The sequence below is a fragment of the Notolabrus celidotus genome, chromosome 13 (assembly GCF_009762535.1).
Source record: "Notolabrus celidotus isolate fNotCel1 chromosome 13, fNotCel1.pri, whole genome shotgun sequence".
Classification (NCBI taxonomy): domain Eukaryota; kingdom Metazoa; phylum Chordata; class Actinopteri; order Labriformes; family Labridae; genus Notolabrus; species Notolabrus celidotus.
Window position 1 is genome coordinate 34,930,707 of NC_048284.1, and position 20,830 is coordinate 34,951,536.

Consider the following 20,830-nt stretch of genomic DNA (forward strand, 5'->3'; position numbering starts at 1 on the left):
TGATTTGAAGTCGTTGAGTTGTAAGAAACTTTGGGCCATCCATCATTTTATATCCTTGAGACAGTTAAAAAAAATAGAAATAATTTATTAAACAAAAGATCAAAAGGTAAAAACTAAGAATACTTACTCAAAAAGTCTAATACATAGAATCCAAAAAGTCCAACTTTTTGTCTCAAAAACACAGAGCAGAAGTTCAAAATGTCACCTCCCAGCAATGGGGGCTGGAAGTTACTGTATATCATCATAACAACTCATGTTGCTGTAATTAACAGGTTTTTCATCATTTTAAATTCAAACCAATAAAAAAGGTAACCACGTTCACCAGAACAGTGTAGGATTTGGGAGATTTGGGTAAATAAAAATTCAAATTAACAGTTTTATCTAAATAATTATCAGAAAATGTGATTTGTTGAAAGTCTATATTTTCTAGATGGGTCTCCCCTTCTCATTGAATTCCTGTGACGACCTGCAATAGATAACCAAGCGAGCCGGATGCGACCCTGGTGGTGAGGCTTTCAGCAGTGTGTCTGCCCCCTGGTGGCCGGCTGCTGTATAGGTCAAAAAATCCGTCTCCCCCTTTCATTTGAATGGGGCTGCAGTCAAACTTTAAAAAATAAATACACGTGGTACGAATGTTTCTCCCATCCTTATGCTGTGGTGATATGTAGTTAGTATTTGAATGTTTTGTGTCCAAGGCCTCGTTTTCCTGAAAAGTTTCTTCTTCATTAGTTATTAGAGTTTAAAAAACGGGGTTTTACTTCCTGTTTCCTTTGATTCACAGCCGCCGTGGAGTGAAACTTCAAAGGGCACACAGCGTCTTGTGACGTTACGCTGTAGGGCGGAGCTTATTACAGTGGCTTCACAGGCTCTGGCTGCCCAGGAGCGACTGTCCATTTTTATTTACAGTCTATGTAGATAACACATTAAAGGTGACATATCACGCTTTTTTCATCAATATATATTGGTCTAAGAGGTCCCCAAAACATGTCTTTAAAGTTTATGCTCAAAAAAACACTTTGAAATCAGATTTTGGCATGCCTGAAAAACCCTCTTCTTCAGTCCTCATCAGAACACTCTGTTTTCTCTCTGACCACGCCCCCTCAGGAAGTGGATGTGCCTCGGCTCTCCGGCACGTTGATCTAATGTTTACATGTTGGCTGAATATACACGGCTGCTCACAGACCCACGTTACTTCAACCCTCTGAATCTGATCCAGAATCTGATCCTGAAGGAGAGGCACCTGCAGCAGGACCTTTCTGAACCATTGGTCACAGATTTAGTGTTTTTTGTTGTTTTATTTTATCAGTATGTAGACGTGTGTCTTGGTACACAGCTATGAATATGTAGCTATGTGGCTATGCTAACTAGCGCTAGCACTTATCCATGATAAATAAAAATCATCCACTAGATCTTCAAATCTGCAGACGTGGGGAGTAAAACCGACCTCTACCAGAAAGGCAGCAGGACCTTTCTGAAGGATTGGTCACAGATTCTGTGTTTCTTGTTGTTTTATTTGTCAGTATGTCGACGTATTTCTTGATACACAGCTACAGCTACAGCTATGACATGTAGCTATTTAGCTATGCTAACTAGCGCTAGCACTTTTCCATGGAAAATAAAAATCATCCACTAGATCTTCAAATCTGCAGACGTGGGGAGTAAAACCGACCTTTGTGTTTATTAAGACAGCCTACAACTAGCATGCCTCCCTCCTAAGCTCCTTGTTAGCACACATGTGTGCAGGTAATGAAAAACAGAGGAGGGGTTGAGTTGTATTTTATACAGTCTATGGGCTGAACAAGCTCCGAGCTCTGACTTCAGTTACAGACCGGATATTGTGTTACGTAACAAAAACACTGAAGTCTGAAACGGCTGGTTTCACACACATTTACAGAAAGGTGGAGAAATCAGAACAGGGGCAGAATGGATTTTTTTCATTCTCGGGGGGTTTGTAGACATGCCAGGGACACATATTTCAGGTAGAGAACCATTAAAAAGTCAATTTTGCATGATATGTCACCTTTAAACCCTGATGTATAGATTTTGAGAAGAAAGCTTTTGAAGAAGTATTTTTTATCAGCCGTGTTTTGACCTCAGTAACATTTCAATAATGTAATGCTTCTACTTGAGTACATATTTTCAGTTCTTTTACAGTTTTTCAGAATCAGAATCAGAATCAGCTTTATTCGCCAAGTATGCTTGAACACACAAGGAATTTGACTTTAGTAAACTGTGCTCTCTTTGTACAAGGCAGAATAGGAATAAGAATAAGAACTACAATAAAAAATAAAATAAAAATATAATAACAATAACCTTAGCTATAAATACAAAGAAACAACAAATAGGCATGACTAATATGTACAGGTTAAAATAATATGATAAAGTGCAGTGGTGAGTTACAGAGGTAGTTTTTACATTATAAAATAGAAGTTAAATAGTACAAAAAATAGAAATATGGAATTCTGCTTTGAGAATTGTTGCATTGTGTATCTACATGTATATTTACAGAGAGTATTTATTTAGTTTTTCTTGATTGTTTACACACATTTTCTGAAAGCATGCCTCATACTCTCAGAACTCTACACACAAATCAAAGAACACACACACAATGGGCAAAACCCCTCAATTCTCCTGCAAAATGAAACTTTATATTCAGCACAATGTTATTTCTTCTCAAAATGGTATTTGTTTTCAAATGACACACACAAACCACCATATGAATAGACGTTTATAAGAACCAGTTGAACACTGATGTGCTCAATGTAAAACACTGATGAGTGGAAAACACTTCTTCTCCATTCATCATAATGACTCAGGCCTTTTTTTGTTCAGTGTTATACTTACTACAGACAGTACATACATAAGTGTGTTGTAAAATATTTTTGAATTTTTTTTTTTATACTCAAAACACACAAATACATGGTAACAAATATATTTTATTTTCCCCCAAAAAACAGTGTACACAGTGTACATCCTAACCAACACAAAGTTGCACATACAGTGGTCTACATACAGAACAACAGAACAATTTACTGTATAATAATTTACTGTTTCGGTCTGGCCACAGCACCTCATCCACATCACAAGCAATGCTTTCCCTGGCCAAGCAGCGGGGGAAATAAAACTCTGATTGCTAATTGTAAAGCTGTGTGACAGGTGTTTGCCCATGTGATGAGTCAGTGTACATGGTAGGGCAATTAACTTTAGATTTTGGATGACAGTGTGTTCTTTGTGAAAACAAGAGATTTTCTTCATGAAAATTGTTCAAAATGCAGAGAACTGTGTGTAGTGTTTTGAAAAAAGTGTGTTTTAGTTATTTGAGTGTAAAGCAGGAATTGTGCTTGTAGTTTAGTAGAATTGGTTCAGGGGGTTGGTGCATGGGTTACATGTTGTGGTCATTGTGTCTCAAGCACCAGTATTTGTGTGTAAACAATTGAGAAAAAGTGTAACACCACAGCTTCCTCCGCCTCCTCTGTAAAGCCTCCTGGGTGTCAGAGATGGTACTGCAGCCTCCTCCTGTCTTGATCCCCAACAGTTGCATAGGCCCTCTTTATTTTGTTGTACAGATGAACAAAATATCTGCCTTTCTGCTCCGATGACAGAAAACGAGGCGGCAAGTGGTGCGTTCAGAACAACTCTGTAAAAAAACAAGCCCTGACTTGTTAGACTGAATTGGCCAGGGCATGATGAGATGATATTTGCAGGTGGTCTGTGGTCTGTGGCTGCCTGGGCTCTGGACGCAGGAGGGTACACATTATTAGAGGGAACAACATTCAGCTCATAACAATGCTGTCGATGAGTCCCAAAGCTCGAGTCCGAGTTGGGCCTTAAGTCCAAGAGTGAAGTCTTCACAGTCTCAAAAACTGGTGTCCCAATCTCTGGTGTTCACATGACCTTCTCCTATAGAGGTTTTGGGTTCTTCAAAGTCTTCCTCAGAGCCAGCATTCGTAGTTCTCGCACCAGACCAAGTGTGATGTCATTTTAAGCGTTTGAACATGCAGTATTCTATGTTTCAGTGATAACTCAAATCTGCAGATACAGGAAGTAGATTATACCTCTGGGGAAAGGCTTGTCTGTTTGGTCCTTCAGGCTGTCACTGTGGGAGGAGATGTGGGATCATGTCAAGGACTTGTGTGTGTGTGTGTGTGTGTGTGTGTGTGTGTGTGTGTGTGTGTGTGTGTGTGTGTGTGTGTGTGTTGGATGATTAATCCTGCCTCCATGTGTATGTATTTATGTGTATTATTTACATGCTTGTGTATCCCAAACGGCCTTGTATTGTTGCTTTTCGCTCATTGAAACATAAAACAAAACAGCTTCTTAATCCTTCCAAGGTGTGTGGCGGGCTGCCTTTCAGGTTGTAATTCGGCTTTACTGCAGCAGTTAAAGTCGTCAAGCAATAAAGACAAAAGACAGGAAAACGTCGGCGCACAGATCACACATATAAAGAACCTGGCATGTACTTAAAGCCGGTCAGGAAGTAGTGAAAGCTGCTTCATAGCAGGGCTACACCAAGGCTTTCCAGGGCCAGGGGCCAGATGTTTACAGCAAGGAGCTCAAACCTTTTCTGTTTACCTGAAACGAGAGAGCAGCAGTCCAACATCATACACAGTTTATGTTGTTTCCATAAAACTTTACTCAAACACAACTCTATGAGCAGAAGAACCAGAGGACAACTTTATCAGATCTACAGAAAGAAAACAAAATCCCTGATGGACACAGACGTCATTTCTGTTACACACCTGCATGCTAACACCAATGACAGAGTTTAAAAGTGAATAACATCATTTCCTTTCATTTACTTCTCTGTCCCAGCTGTACAAGCTGCCAAAATCCCACTACTTTAGGTATCTCCAGGCCCGCAGCTTTGTCTCTAAATACTATGTAAGTTATCCTACACGTCCCCCGGATGACCTAATATATTCAGTTCTTAATATTGATCCCTTCAAGAAAAGTTTAATTTCCAAAATATATAATCTCATCCAGAATGAGACTACTCATTCATGGGATAAAACAAAAACTGCCTGGGAGACAGACATTGGAGAACTAATTTCGGACAAAACTTGGGGAGACATAATTTCACGTATACAAACCTCATCTTTCTGTATCCGGCATGGAGTAATACAGTTCAAAGTAGTGCACCGGCTTCACTACTCAAATGATAAACTTGCAAAGTTTTATACAAACGTGGACCCAGTGTGTCCCAGATGTCAATTCTCTCCAGTCACCCTGGGCCACATGTTTTGGTCCTGTCCATCATTAGCCAATTTTTGGACTTCAGTCTTCAGTTCACTCTCAGTAATTGGTGGAGAAGCTATTCACCCCAACTTTCTAACTGCGATTTTTGGTGTGGTGGAAGGAGGTATAAAGATCTTTCAGCCTTACGGAGATGCAATTGCTTTTGCATCTCTGATAGCCCGCCGTCTCATTCTGCTCAATTGGAAGAGTAAGACCTCCCCGGCCTTATCTCGGTGGATTCATGACCTGATTATGTTCCTAAAACTAGAAAAAATGAGGCACTCCCTACGAGGGTCAGTTGAGAAATACAACAAAACTTGGTCACTATTTCTTTCACATGTCCAAAGCTTAGTGCTACCATAAGGGGGTGTGGCCAATTATTCCATGATCATTCAATTGAGTATATGTGAATAAGAATATGAGAAAAACAAAAAAATAAAGTCTGAATACAAAAGTGAATAACATCATGATGTTCAGAGTAGAGCTGGGCGATATTGAAAAGGATGTTTTCACGATAAAATATTTCATATTAGTCGATATCAATAATTACAGATCAAGTTTTATTCAGTGACGCTGTTGCTCGTTTCAGCTGTGTTTACATTCTGCTCCAAATGTCTTTAAGCCCAGCCTACCTCTCACCCTGCGACAGGATTGGCTGTTCAATTCCGTCTTCTTCTTCTGTCTAATGTTGGGCGGCAACCATAGACTGGATGTAGTATCCGTGATGTCCCCAACTTAATATCTTCTGAACTGTTGCGTTATAAAAACATTCACCCCCCGTACAGTGTGTGCAGATACAGAAATGAGCTAAGTAGAGCCAAGCTGTTTTTTGTACCAGGCTGTAAACATGTTTATTAATGCTGTAAAGATCGTCTTCTTTGAATGGGTGTGTATGTGGTTTCCTGTGTTTCAAGCGGACGCTCGATGAATATTTTGAGACCAGAGGTTGCCGCTTGGACAAAACGCAAAACAAACCCCCCCTTTCTAGTGGTTGGTGGGGTGTAATTACAGAATTGTTATATTTATATTGAGAAAAATTTTATCATGATAATTATCATCATCAAATTATCGCCCAGCCCTAGTTCTGAGACAGAAGTGTAACCAGAGGGGGGGGGGGGGGGCGTGCCCTCTGGTGGGGTGAGACAAGACCCAGACACGAAGTCAGTAGCTGCTTATTACCCGGCTACTAACTTAAAGGGGACATATCACGCTTTTTTCATCAATATATATTGGTCTAAGAGGTCCCCAAAACATGTCTTTAAAGTTTATGCTCAAAAAAACACTTTGAAATCAGATTTTGGCATGCCTGAAAAGTCCTCTTCTTCATTCCTCATCAGAACTCTCTGTTTTCCCTCTGACCACGCCCCCTCAGGAAGTGGATGTGCCTCGGCTCTCCAGCACGTTGATCTAATGTTTACATGTTGGCTGAATATACACGGCTGCTCAGAGATCACGTTACTTCAACCCTCTGAATCTGATCCTGACGGAGAGGCGCCTGTAGCAGGACCTTTCTGAACGATTGGTCATAGATTTAGTGTTTCTTGTTGTTTTATTTATAGTATGTAGACGTGTGTCTTGGTGCACAGCTACGAACATGTAGCTATGTGGCTATGCTAACTAGCGCTAGCACTTATCCATGATAAATAAAAATCATCCACTAGATCTTCAAATCTGCAGACGTGGGGAGTAAAACCGACCTCTGCCAGAAAGACAGCAGGACCTTTCTGAAGGATTGGTCACAGATTTAGTGTTTCTTGTTGTTTTATTTATCAGTATGTCGACGTGTGTCTTGGTACACAGCTACAGCTACAGCTACAGCTATGAACATGTAGCTATGTGGCTATGCTAATTAGCGCTAGCACTTATCCATGATAAATAGAAATCATCCACTAGATCTTCAAATCTGCAGACGTGGGGAGTAAAACCGACCTTTGTGTTTATTAAGACAGCCTACAACTAGCATGCCTCCCTCCTAAGCTCCTTGTTAGCACACATGTGAGCAGGTAATGAAAAACAGAGGAGGGATTCAGTATTATTTTATACAGTCTATGGACTGAACAAGCTCTGAGCTCTGACTCCGTGACAGACCGGATATTGTTGTGACGTAACAAAAACACTGAAGTCTGAAACGGCTCGTTTCACACACATTTACAGAAAGGTGGAGAAATCAGAACAGGGGCAGAATGGATTCTTTTCATTCTCGGGGGGTTTGTAGACAGGGACACATATTTCAGGTAAAGAACCATTAAAAAGTCAATTTTGCATGATATGTCACCTTTAAGATACAAACACGTAGCTAAAATCATTGATTAAAGATGATTTTATTGATTTAAATGATTTATGTTTACAGTTTTTATAAATAGTCCCAGTGATTCCTCGTCAGTGATCGTTCCATGGTGATGGATTCTTCTCTGCCTGTTGTGGTGGATTGAACATGAAACTGTCCTCATTCAGCTCTCCTTCTTCTCTGAGCTCTGTGGTTCACACACCTTTAAAAAGAAACTAATGTCACAACTTTGAACCCTGCTGCTATCATCACCACCACTCATGGTTTAACTTTCTTTGGAGAGATCACTAACCTAAAGTTTCTCTCACCTGCTCCGCTCCTTCATCATATTGATGGACAGGATCCAAGATGAAAAAGTCTGTAGCCTGCTGATTTAGCATGCTAACCTAAGCTAACGGTAAGCCACATTATTTTGATGCTAACTAAAGCTAACGGTTTTACCTCACCTTACGGTCTATGGTGTCAACAAGCAGAAGCTAAATGTGTCTGAACTCTTTTCTGTGGATTGATTTGACATGACGTGTGATCAGTTTGTCTCTGGTGTTGCTCATGTTAGTGAAAGTTAATAACCGCTGTCAAGGGGTTTGGACCAATCAGAATCAAGCGTCTTACACAACCGGAAGATCAGTAAGAGAGTCGGGTAATAAATATATTTAGGTTTTAAAATGTCTTCATGACACCTCAGTAAAAACAATAAAAACAGTAATCTCAGAACTCATAGCATACTTTAGAAAACTGTTCAGACGTACTTGATCCTGTTGTAGTCCCTCGATATATTCTTCACAGTTCTCCAGAGTTTAATGTCGGCTGTGAAGAAAACATGAGGTTGTCCAACATTCTCCCTCGTTAAACATCCACACTGTTAATAATGCCAAGTTCCACATCCAAGCCCAGTGGGTAACCAGATATTAGGATACACTGAGGTGTGCTGCACAGGGTGGGCTGAGGTACCCTGCTCTCAGCGCAGCCTGGGTTTGATTGTGAGGAGTGGATTTAGGTGGGTGGGCTGGCTGAGGGCCTGATGGGATCTGTAAACAGATCTACAGACATGTAAACAATGTTTTCAGTAATTCAGGTTAACATGAGGACGATGTGATGTTTTTGATGTTGACTCACTTCACTGTCCTCGTCAGTGTGTCAATGTCTTCTTCTTTTTTTTTATGTACAGTCATGGCCAAAAGTTTTGAGAATGACACAACTATTAATTTTCACAAAGTCTGCTGTTTCAGTTTTTATAATGCCAATTTGCATATACTCCAGAATGTTATGAGGAGTGATCAGCTCAACTACAATTAATTGCAAAGTCCCTCTTTGCCTTGAAAATGAACTTTATCACCAAAAACACATTTCCACTGCATTTCAGCCCTGCCACAAAAGGACCAGCTAACATCATTTCAATGACACAAAGGTGTCACACACATTAACACAGGTGTGGGTGTTGATGAGGACAAGGCTGGCGATCAATCTGTCATGATTGAGTGACTGGACACTTTAAAAGGAAGATGGTGCATGACACCATTGTTCCTCATCTGTAAGCCATGGTTACCTGCAAGGAAACACGTGCAGCCATCATTGCATTGCACAAAAAGGGCCTAACAGGGAAGTTTATAGCAGCGAGTAAGATTGCACCTCAGTCAACCGTCTATCCAATTATCAAGAACTTCAAGGAGAGAGGTTCAATTGTTGCCAAACAGGCTCCAGGGCGCCGAAGAAAGTCCAGCAAGCGCCAGGACCGTCTCCTGAAGGTGTTACAGCTGCGGGATCGGGCCACCACCAGTGCAGAGCTTGCTCGGGAATGGCAGCAGGCAGGTGTGAGTGCATCTGCACGCACAGTGAGGCGAAGACTTTTGGAGGAAGGCCTGGTGTCAAGGAGGGCAGCAAAGAAGCCACTTCTCTCCAGTAAAAACATCAGGGACAGACTGATATTCTGAAGAAGGTACAGGGACTGGACTGCTGAGGACTGGGGTAAAGTCATTTTCTCTGATGAATCCCCTTTCCGATTGTTTGGGGCACCTGGAGGAAGGCTTGTTTGGAGAAGACGAGGTGAGCGCTACCATCAGTCCTGTCTCTTGCCAACAGTGAAGTATCCTGAGACCATTCATGTGTGGGGTTGCTTTTCGGTCAAGGGAGTGGGCTCTCTCACAATCTTGCCTAAAAACACAGCCATGAATAAAGAATGGTACCAGAACGTCCTCCCAGAGCAACTTCTCCCAACCATCCAAGGGCAGTTTGGTGATGAAGAATGCCTTTTCCAGCATGATGGAGCACCTTGCCATAAAGCAAAAGTCATAACAAAATGGCTCGGGGAACAAAACATTAAGATTTTGGGCCCTTGGCCAGGAAACTCCCCAGATCTTAATCCCATTGAGAACTTGTGGTCAATCCTCAAGAGGCGGGTGGACAATCAAAAACCCACAAATTCTGACAAACTCCAAGCATTGATTATGCAAGAATGGACTGCCATCAGTCAGGATTTGGTCCAGAAGTTGATTGACAGCATGCCAGGGAGAATTGCAGAGGTCTTGAAAAAGAAGGGTCAACACTGCAAATATTGACTTATTGCATGAATTCTGTGTAATTCTCAATAAAAGCTTTTGATACTTATGAAATGCTTCTAATTGTATTTCATTATACCATAGAAACATCTGACAAAAACACCTAAAAACCCTGAAGCAGCAGACTTTGTGAAAATGTAATATTTGTGTCATTCTCAAAACTTTTGGCCATGACTGTATGTATTCTTGTTGAAATTCTTGCACTGTACACCTTCTTGTTTGCTGCAGTAACTCCATGAATTTCCCCGTTGTGGGATGAATAAAGGAGTATCTTATCTTATCTTATCTTATCAACACAGAACCTGTTTGCTTTGTGTTGCTCTCATATCCGGAGAAGAAGGAATAATAAACAGCTGGATGATAAGCTGTCCCAGGTGGTGCTGCAGTCTACCATGTTGACAATCCCTCTAACAGCCGGGTCATGGCAGTCCAGTTTAGTCAGGCTGTTGGAGGCAGGCTCAGGTGTTTGCTGTTTTGGATGTGTTTCTTGAACATTTCTGACTCTTCTATGTGTTGACCTGTTGAGTTGGTCTGTTGCATCATCACTCCATCACAGATGCAGTGTGCACTTCAGAGGACCTTGATCCAGTGTGATCCGTCCTGCTGGCTGTCTGTGGGTTTGCTGTGTGACAGCTGAGTGCTGTTGTTGTGGGTTTGACCCATCAATGATGCTCTTAGCTGAGAGCTATAACCCGCCTCGTTCTCTGCATGAACCTTTCACAACAACAATTGTTCCTGCTTGTGCTTCGTGTTGACATTTCTATTAGTCTGTCCTTGAGTCCGAGATGTGTTTTTTACACTGCCCGTCCAAAATAAAAGTCACCACCTGGATTTAATGGAGCAAGTAGGTCAGACCCTTCCATTGGATAATTACTGCAGTGATTAATATTTTTCAGCTGGTAACAATTTATGTAACCCGAGCTGATTAGTAGCTTCTCACTTCTTAAACAACCAGGTCAGAAGACACATCCTGTGGTCGTGGAGAGGATGTTAATCTGTTTCAGAAGGGTCAGATTATCAGCCTGCATCAAGCAAAGTAAACTACTCAGGAGATTTGCTAGGGAGCATAAAAACTGGACTCTGGAGCAATGGAAGGAGGTCATGTGGTCTTGCGAGTCCAGATTGACCCTGTTCCGGAGTGATGGGTGCATCAGGGTAAGAAGAGAGGCGGATGAAGTGATGCACCCATCATGCCCAGGGCCTACTGTACAACCCTGTGGGGGCGGTGTTATGATCTGGGTTGGTCAGGTCCAGGTTCAGGTTCAGCAACATTATGTGCTCAAAGAATGAGGTCAGCAGACTACCTGAGTGTACTGAAGGACCAGGTCTCTCCATCAATGGAGTTTTTCCTCCCTGATGGCACGGGCATATTCCAAGATGACAATGCCAGGATTCGTTGGGCTCACATTGGCCCTCATTGATCAAACGTGCATATGACCGAAAACAAGGTGTACGACCATTTTCACGCAAAGGTTGCCATTTATCATTTTGAACGTAGATGGAGGATACGCTCAAATCCCACACCAGGTCTCAGTCCGTGTACGCAAGTTTTCATGTCAGTGTGGAGCGCGCTGCAGTAAAGTAAATCTGTCTGTGGAGGAGAATTAGCACGTATTAGTACAGTGCATTTTAAGACACACATACAGAGGATCATAGATTAATATTTGGATCATTAAATTAGATATTACACCTGAAATGTATTTGACATTTCGCTCTCTATCAAGCCCTGCAAAATGCTTTTGAAATGACGTTCAGCAGCGCGAGCTGTCAGCTGATTCCTTCATGTAATAAATGTGTTTTCTTTATCCATCCATCAACACTTCAACGTTCACAGTTAAGTCTTTTTAGAAAATATTGTTGGTGATTTAAACAGAAAAAAAACAAATGTGTAAATTCATCGTAGGAAACTGAATTAAACTTTAGCGTTTGAAATAGGTTTAGTTATTTTTTAGAAAGATGTGATTGATGACAGTATTTACCATGAAGACCATTGTTTTACTTCTGACTATTTTATTGGATGAATGGCGTGTGTGTGTGTGTGTGTGTGTGTGGCATCTGACCATTTAAGACCAAAGAACATTCATTCACATGAGTTCAAAACCTGTCGGCACGTCTGGAGTTATTAATAATTAATGTAACACTCCGGTTTGCCTCGTGCGTAATTGCGCACAAGTGATGTCTTGCCCAGGCTACGTGTTTTTTACCATATAGCGTCCCTCCATGTCGAAATTCATTTTATTAAAGCTAGGGTTGGTAGTCACGGAAAACTAGCATGAATTTGAATGTAGCATTTCATCAGGACTCCGTTGAACCCCTCCCATCGGAGCTCCTCCAAAACGACACCCCCGTTCACATGCATGAGCGCCGCTGATTCACGACCATATGATGGTGACTGATTCAAAACAACACCAAAACATTCTCATAGTGAAAGTTAAAAACACAAACAAACATGAAATGTACGCTCTGCAGGAGGCGGGCAGAACGGCAGGACAGGATTTGATTGGTTTCATCATTTGGCTCCTGATGGCAGGGATTGGTTGGTGTTTTCCCAGGTTTACTCCGGCTGTAGATAGCAGCTTTTTTTTACCTCTTTTTTAAGAACACATTATGTATTGATTACCATCAGGACAGAAAGATCATTTTAACCAGTATAACAAAAAGTGGATCTAAATCTGACTACCAACCCCAGCTTTAACATTCCATCAGTCCTACGCCGTGATTGACCCAGATATGCACGTTTCATAAATGACATGTGAACGTTGTCGTAAGCTGATATCTGCACCCTAATCTGTGCTGGTTTCCACACCAGATTGATCAATGAGGGCCATTTTGAATGAGTGGTTCAGGGAGCATGAGACCCATGAATTGGCCACCACAGAGTCCCGACCTCAGCCCCATGCAGAATCTTTGAGATCTGCTGGAGAAGACTTTGCACAACGACTCTCCAATCATCAATACAAGATCTTGGTGGAAAATGAATGCAACTCTGGACGGAAATAAGCTTTGTGGCGTTATAGAAGCTTATCGAAACGATGCCATGGCGAATGCATGCTGAACTCAAAGCTAAAGGCGGTCCAAAATAATCATAGAGTGTGCAGCTTTTTTTGGGACGGGCAGTATAATTGGTGCCTATCAGCAAAAGAAGCTTCATCAACACAAGCTTCTGGATATTAAACAGTTTTAACATTTGCATCTTATAAAAGGTGAATTTACACTACTCCTGACTGACGGTGTTTGTCATGTATTGCACAATGGACATTGCACATTAATGCACAATGCACAATGGCTTTGGGCTCATGCACTTTATAAAACAACAGACATTATTATTTTATTTTTTTTTAATATTTTATTTGTAACTTTTGTAATGTAACAAGACAAAACAAATACAATCAAACAGGGGCTCAGACATGTGAAATGAAATAAAATAAAATTGATAATATGAAAAATAAAAAAACAGACAAATAAAGTAATAGAAAACACGTGAAGAAAATGTTAGTTGAGAGATGATTGTAAATAACAAAATAAAGGAAGATAAGTAATAAAATAAATAGAAATACATATATACACATAAACACACATATGCACACACATGCATACGTATGCATACACATACATACACACATAAATAATGTAGAGAGAAAGCAGAGAGAAACAAAAAAATAATAAAATAAAATAAAAAATAAACAAACATAAAAGACCATACAAAGCTGCCAATTAAGATGCGTACTCTGGAGTGCTATGCGTCAAGTCTGCATATACAAAGAAATACTCCACTTTCATCACACGTCAGCCTCATCCAAAAAGGCAAGGAACGGGCTCCAGATAGCTGAGAATGTCTTCACAGAGCTAGATTGCAGGAACCTTAGTCTCTCCATTTGTATGACTGACATCATGTTAGAAATCCATTCCTGAAAAGAAGGAGGGGATGGGGACTTCCATTGCCTCAAAATAAGTCTCTTGGCAACTATCATCCCCAGTGTTAGTGATCGTCGCACAGAGGAGGAGAGATCCTTAGTGGACTGTGAACAGCCAAAGATTGCAAGTCCAGGTTCTGGCTGAAAGAGTCTTTTATAGGCCTTAGAGTACCAGTCAAATACCTTGGACCAAAAATCAGTTAGTGAAGGACAAAACCAAAAGGCATGAGACAATGTATCCTCAGAAATCTTGCATCTGTCACACAACGGGGAGACAGAGGAGTAGAACTTATGCAACCTTGATTTAGAATAATGTAAACGATGGACAACCTTAAACTGAATGAGCTGATGCCTGCTGCTTATAGAGCAAGACTGTATCATAGATAGACTGTCATCCCACATGGCTTCAGATATGTCAATACCCAATTCCTCTTTCCAAGTATCTCTGATCTTAATAGTGTGAGCTGGGGTACCAGCGTCATACAGACTGACAAATTTAGAGATAAGATGTCTGGAGTCAGGGGGGGTCTTTAAGGTGTCAAAAAAAGAATGTTCCACCTGAAGGGATTCAAAGTTTGGGATTTTAGATCGGACATAATGTCTTATTTGTAAATAACGAAAAAAGTCTGACTGGGGTAAACTGAATTCATCTCTCAACTGAGCAAACGATGCAAACCGTCCGTTAATATACAAGTTCTCAATGGAGACCAAACCCTTCTCTCTCCAGACATGGTAGGATTTGTCTAAGTGTGAGGGTACAAAGGAGTGATTAAAACAAATTGGTGTTTGTACAGAGGTCTCCGGCAGGTTCAGGACGACAACAGACATTATTGATGGCACTTTACACTTTATTAGCGATCTTTGCACAGTATATTTGCACATTTTTGTATTTATTATTGTTATTTATTGATTCATTGTTGAACCGTATTATTCAAACCATGGTGCGTGATTGAGGTGTGGTTGTCCGGAGGTTGCCGGCTTGATGGCGCTGCTCCACCTGGAGAAGAGGAGAGTGAGAAGGCTCCGCATTACGATGTTTAACATCAGCAATAATTAATCATGTGTGCAGTGAATATGAACGTGAATGTGTGTGTGTTAACGCTAAGTGTGCCAGTGCAGTAGTGCAAATGTATAGAAGTTGTGTGTTCACCTGTTGTTGCAGTTCTGTGTCCGCTCCATGGTGTTCCAGCGAAAAGATGCCCCGAGCAACGGACACCAAGATTAATGTTCTCGGGTGGCACCAATGCACAAATCGGTCAGGGGGGAGTCCAAATTTAGTGGGGCATGGGAAGTAATTAAAGGTGACATATCATGCAAAATTGACTTTTTAATGGTTCTCTACCTGAAATATGTTTCCCTGGCATGTCTACAAACCCCCCGAGAATGAAAAAAATCCATTCTGCCCCTGTTCTGATTTCTCCACCTTTCTGTAAATGTGTGTGAAACGAGCCGTTTCAGACTTCAGTGTTTTTGTTACGTAACAACAATATCCGGTCTGTCACGGAGTCAGAGCTCGGAGCTTGTTCAGCCCATAGACTGTATAAAACAATACTGAATCCCTCCTCCGTTTTTCATTACCTGCACACATGTGTGCTAACAAGGAGCTTAGGAGGGAGGCATGCTAGTTGTAGGCTGTCTTAATAAACACAAAGGTCGGTTTTACTCCCCACGTCTGCAGATTTGAAGATCTAGTGGATGATTTTTATTTATCATGGATAAGTGCTAGCGCTAGTTAGCATAGCCACATAGCTACATGTTCGTAGCTGTGTACCACGACACACGTCTACATACTGATAAATAAAACAACAAGAAACACTAAATCTGTGACCAATGGTTCAGAAAGGTCCTGCTGCAGGCGCCTCTCCGTCAGGATCAGATTCAGAGGGTTGAAGTAACGCGATCTCTGAGCAGCCGTGTATATTCAGCCAACATGTAAACATTAGATCAACGTGCTGGAGAGCCGAGGCACATCCACTTCCTGAGGGGGCGTGGTCAGAGAGAAAACAGAGTGTTCTGATGAGGAATGAAGAAGAGGACTTTTCAGGCATGCCAAAATCTGATTTCAAAGTGTTTTTTTGAGCATAAACTTTAAAGACATGTTTTGGGGACCTCTTAGACCAATATATATTGAAGAAAAAAGCGTGATATGTCCCCTTTAAATATCATTTTTAGGTGTATTTTAGGAAGTGTTATTTTTATTGAATGTTGTAAATATTGGTGACACAAAGTGAGAAAACAGTGTACGGTATCCAAGCTCATTTGAGAATAAATCCGTAATTTTGTGAACACCTCCAGATGGTTTGGTCCAGGAGGCCAATTAGTGCCATGATATAAAAGGTGCAAGCTACAATCTGTCTGTTGGTCACTGTTAGTTGGAGCCTGATGTACTGCTGTTGCTGTTTGTGTTTAATAAGCACTGGAGTTTGTTTGTACACCTGAACAACTGCCTGCTATTTTGTCCACAATGTCCACTGCATCATCCAGCCGTTAAAGGGTCAATCTAAACAGACACCAAGCAGAAACCTTTGCTGTCAAGAAATGAAGCCAATACAGAAGCACAAGAAACGGCAGCTCCTTGTGTCCACTTGGGGCCTCGCCAGGCCTCAATTTAAAGGTCCAACTTTGAATAAATACCAAGCGGCAACCTCCGGTCTAAAAATATGAGTCAATGCGGAAGTGTTAAAAGCTGCAGTTCATCGAGGATCCGCTTGTGTCTGGCTCCGGAACTACCGGAAGTCACATACACATGAATAGGAAAAAGACGATCTTTGCAGCATTAATAAACATGTTTACAGCCTGGTACAAAAGACGAGTGTAGTCTGAATAGCTAATTTCTCGATGTCCTCTCACTGTGAGGGGGGTGATTTTTTTTTCCAATGCGGCAATTTTGAAGACATGAGATTACTAGTCTTCCAATGAGAGGCACAGCTGCCTGCAGGAACACTGCAGCTGTTGGCTAGGAGGCTCAAAGCCCGTCCCTTTACGTCACACTGGCTCGACAGAAGCAATATGGCCGCCGCAGCCGATGGGCTTCAAAACTGTTCAGAAACAGATGGGTGACGTCACGGATACTACGTCCATATTTTCTACAGGCTATGATAAATACGCACATAATACAGTTCTGGTCTAAGTGACCCACTTCTTTATTTACAGAAACTTTGCTGGGGGTGATTTGTTTAACACTGAGGAATAGAGTGATGCATATATTTCAGGCTAGCCTCAGCTCATAAGTTAGTGTGAGTCAGTGTTGCCTGTATGAGGGGATGGCCATCTTTTGGGGTCAGAACAAACTGACACACTTAGCTGTCTGCTGATTGGATGAATATTTCATTACAAGCTCATTTTGTTTAATTTTGGTTCAATTCAAGTGACAGTACTGTTTATTAGATTCAATGCATGCTAACACATTTAGTACCACACTATTTGTTGCTGTTACATGCTAAAGTAACACTTGAATATAGTGAAGGACGACTAATGAGAAGCTCTCAGTTCGCTTTTTGCTTTGTGTGACAATTTGAAAAGATTGGAGATACAAACATCTTGACAGTTCAGATTTTAACAGATTGAAGAGCTCTACTGTACTCTACTCTGAGTCTACTGTACAGGAACAAATGCATACTCTCTTATACATGCAAACGAACACACTCAATACTACCCACCAGAGCTAACACACAAACATATCCGCTGGCTTACAAACGGAGGCATCACGTGACTTATATGGGTCATTAAAAGATGCTCAGCTACAGTGGCAATGAGGCATGAGGCAGAGCAGGGGGATTACTACTGTGTCACTGTGTGTTATGGCTTATGACATGAATGTGAGTCAACAGTCTCTTTGCAGAGGAGGCCGGCACGCAAGGTCCTCTGAGCCCCTACAGCATTCACGAGAGGTTTCACTTGTGACCATGCTTTGCAAAATGAGGTTGAATGAACATGTTTTAGTTCTACACACCATCATTTACCTTCAAGTGTTGCAGATCCATGCACCAGGCTGATTCTCAGAGGTGTAGAGAACAATGTGTATCATTGTTTCCCTGTCTGATACACGGCAACGCATCACAGAAAAAACACAGACTGGCTTAAACACATTGAAGTTTCCCTCTTCTTGCGACAGAGCATGAACCTGTCGGGCATGAGTCTGAGTGGTAGTGGATAGCTGTTGATCATCAGCCAGTTTAGCCTCTTTACCCTTCAAAGCACAAAAATGACGGATGAATTGGTGAAATAGCAAACATGTATTATTCTCATCCAGAGGACGAATCCAAAAAGTGTGAGAGATGAAGGGCCCTGAGTGCAACAGTCCAGTGCTAAGACTGGACTAGATCTTGGCAGACTGGTAACTTTGAAAGTAGATCATGGTTCAGAAAAGGTTGGGCGACCCTGCTCTAGTGCAGTCTCACTCAATCCTGTAAGAAGGCACGAAGCATGGTTGCTCCACCAAACATGATTCAGGGATCAACCTAATCCTCATCAAAAGTGGCAGAATGAAATCTGTGTTAATGCCCTGAGAGGAGTCAGGCCATTTACTACAGTGTGCTTCAGTGGGTGGTGGGAGAATGTTGTTTTTTTAATGAAGAGAACCAGCAAAGATTTGTATTATCGAAATTTGGCATAATAATAATAATAATAATAATAATAATAATAATAATAATAATAATAATAATAGTTTATTTTGAGTTATTTTCGTGATGTATATGTCTGTGTAGCACAGGAGGGTCTGTGAAGAAGTATTTCCCAAAGGGGCCAAAAAAATCTAAATTCTACTGTCTAAAAAGTCTAATATTAACAGTTATAATTTATTATTATTATTATTTTATTTATTATTGTTATTATCATTATTATTATTATTATTATTATTATTATTATATGATACACATTACTATTATTATTATAATTAAACATTATTATTGTTATCATGAAACATTATTATTTTATTTATTTCAGCTTGATTTGTTCCAGTTTGGTGATACATCAGACACATTTAGTAAGTTTTCGTCAACTCCTTGTCATCAAAGATGAAGATGCTTTCAGAGTGCCGTGAACTGACTGACTGTCCAGTGCGTTCAAGGACCGTTGTAAATGTGCAATACAGCCCTTATATTGTGTTCATGGCATTTTTATTTGAATCAAGAGAATCAAAATATCTTCACAGTGGTCACATCAAGAATGTTTTCTTTTGACTTTTTAGCAGGGACAGGTTGAATTATTTAACTGAAGATATTACACAAAAGTGTTAAAGGAGTGAAATGTTGACGATTTTAACACTTGGTACAACCCTGATACTGATATCTGATCCACTACATTAATTATTTAAAGGGTGAAAATGTTTTGGCAAAAATCAAAAGACTAAAATGTTTAGATTTTTTGTCGACTAAATTTAAACTAAAACTATAAAGGGCTGAAAAAACTAAAATGTGACTAAACTATCAGGCATTGTCGTCTAAAGACTAAGACTAAGACTAAATCTAAAATAGCTGCCAAAATGAACACTGGTCCTGATTGAAAGAAAGAGGTCACGGATGCATGCGGCCGAAAGATGTTGACTCCTTATTTCTCACATGACTTGAAAGCTTGTTATTACAGCAACAGTTCCTCTCAGGACGACAGATGTGCCACATGTTGATGTTCTCGCTGGGACAGTTAAGCCCCCTCAACATGCCATCTCTTCACAAATCATGACTGACTTGCAGAGCTTGACTTGGCTGTTCTCCTCTTTTTTATCCACTCAGGGGTTGATATTCTGAAGCTGGTGGCGGCCCAGGTGGGGACGCAGTGGATAGACATCTATCAGCTGCTGGCCAACGCCACTGAGAGGGAAATGGCAGCCTTCTCCAATGGGTACTCATCAGATCACGAGCGAGCGTACGCTGCCCTACAGCACTGGACAATCCGGGACAGCGATGCCAACCTCGCCAAGCTCATAAATGCCCTTCATCGACAGCACCGCGCTGACGTGGTGGAGAAGATCCGCTGTGTGCTGGAGGACAACCCACAGGTAGGCTGGAGCAGCCATTCTCAACCCTGGGGTCCCGACCCCAATGGGGGTCGCGAGATGATTTCTGGGGGTCGCCAAATAATTTGCGAAAAATATATCTAATATTATATTACAGAAATTCAGTCAGGGAGCTGTTCTAGTTGCTTTGTGCTTCATTACTTTTTCAAAATGCATTGTATCAACTAAATTTGTATGAATTGACCTGTGCGCGTGAGATCATGCTCCGTGACCCACGGCGGGAAAAAAGACAAAGAAAAACAAACCATTAACCTCGCGCTACATTTTGCAACAAGTTTGCTAGCTTTCTGATGCTGTAAAATGGAGCGATGGCTTAAGAGAAAAAGTGTTCCAGCTCGAGACTTGGGTCAGCAGCAGGGGTCTCAGAGTCAATCACCAGACAGTCTGACAGCAGGACCACCCCCTGAGAAACGGAAGGCACTGGGGCCGACACCGGCTGACTCCAGAGCTTCGAGGCTCCGTAAATATCAGCCCGACTTTCTTAAATTTGGATTTTCGTACATGACTAAAAACAACGCAGAATACCCACAATGTGTCATTTGCTCTGAAGTGCTGGCAAACGAGAGCTTGAAACCAGTAAAACTTAAGAGACATTTGGAGACAAAACACAGCGGCTTCATTGACAAGCCAGTTGAGTTTTTTCGGCGCAGGGAGCAAGAACTAAGGAGCCAAAAAACGGTGGTCAGTGACTATGCTACAGTCCCAGCTAAGGCCCTGGCAGCTTCATATGAGGTCGCGGACACCAGTGCATGTTAAATTGGGGGTCGCGACTCAAAAAGGTTGAGAACCGCTGGGCTGGAGGACGCCACTGTTGGAAATGCTGACT

The 20,830-nt window shown here is 41.3% G+C and overlaps 1 protein-coding gene across 1 annotated transcript in view; it reads left to right on the forward strand.

Annotated features, from left to right (window-relative positions):
- The window catches only part of tnfrsf21 (tumor necrosis factor receptor superfamily, member 21), a 64,334-nt gene that overhangs the window by 33,705 nt on the left and 9,799 nt on the right, over positions 1–20,830 (forward strand). Inside the window, exon 4 of the mRNA XM_034698947.1 lies at positions 19,721–19,986. Coding sequence (XP_034554838.1) covers positions 19,721–19,986 — 266 coding nt within the window. The remainder of the gene's footprint in view (positions 1–19,720; positions 19,987–20,830) is intronic.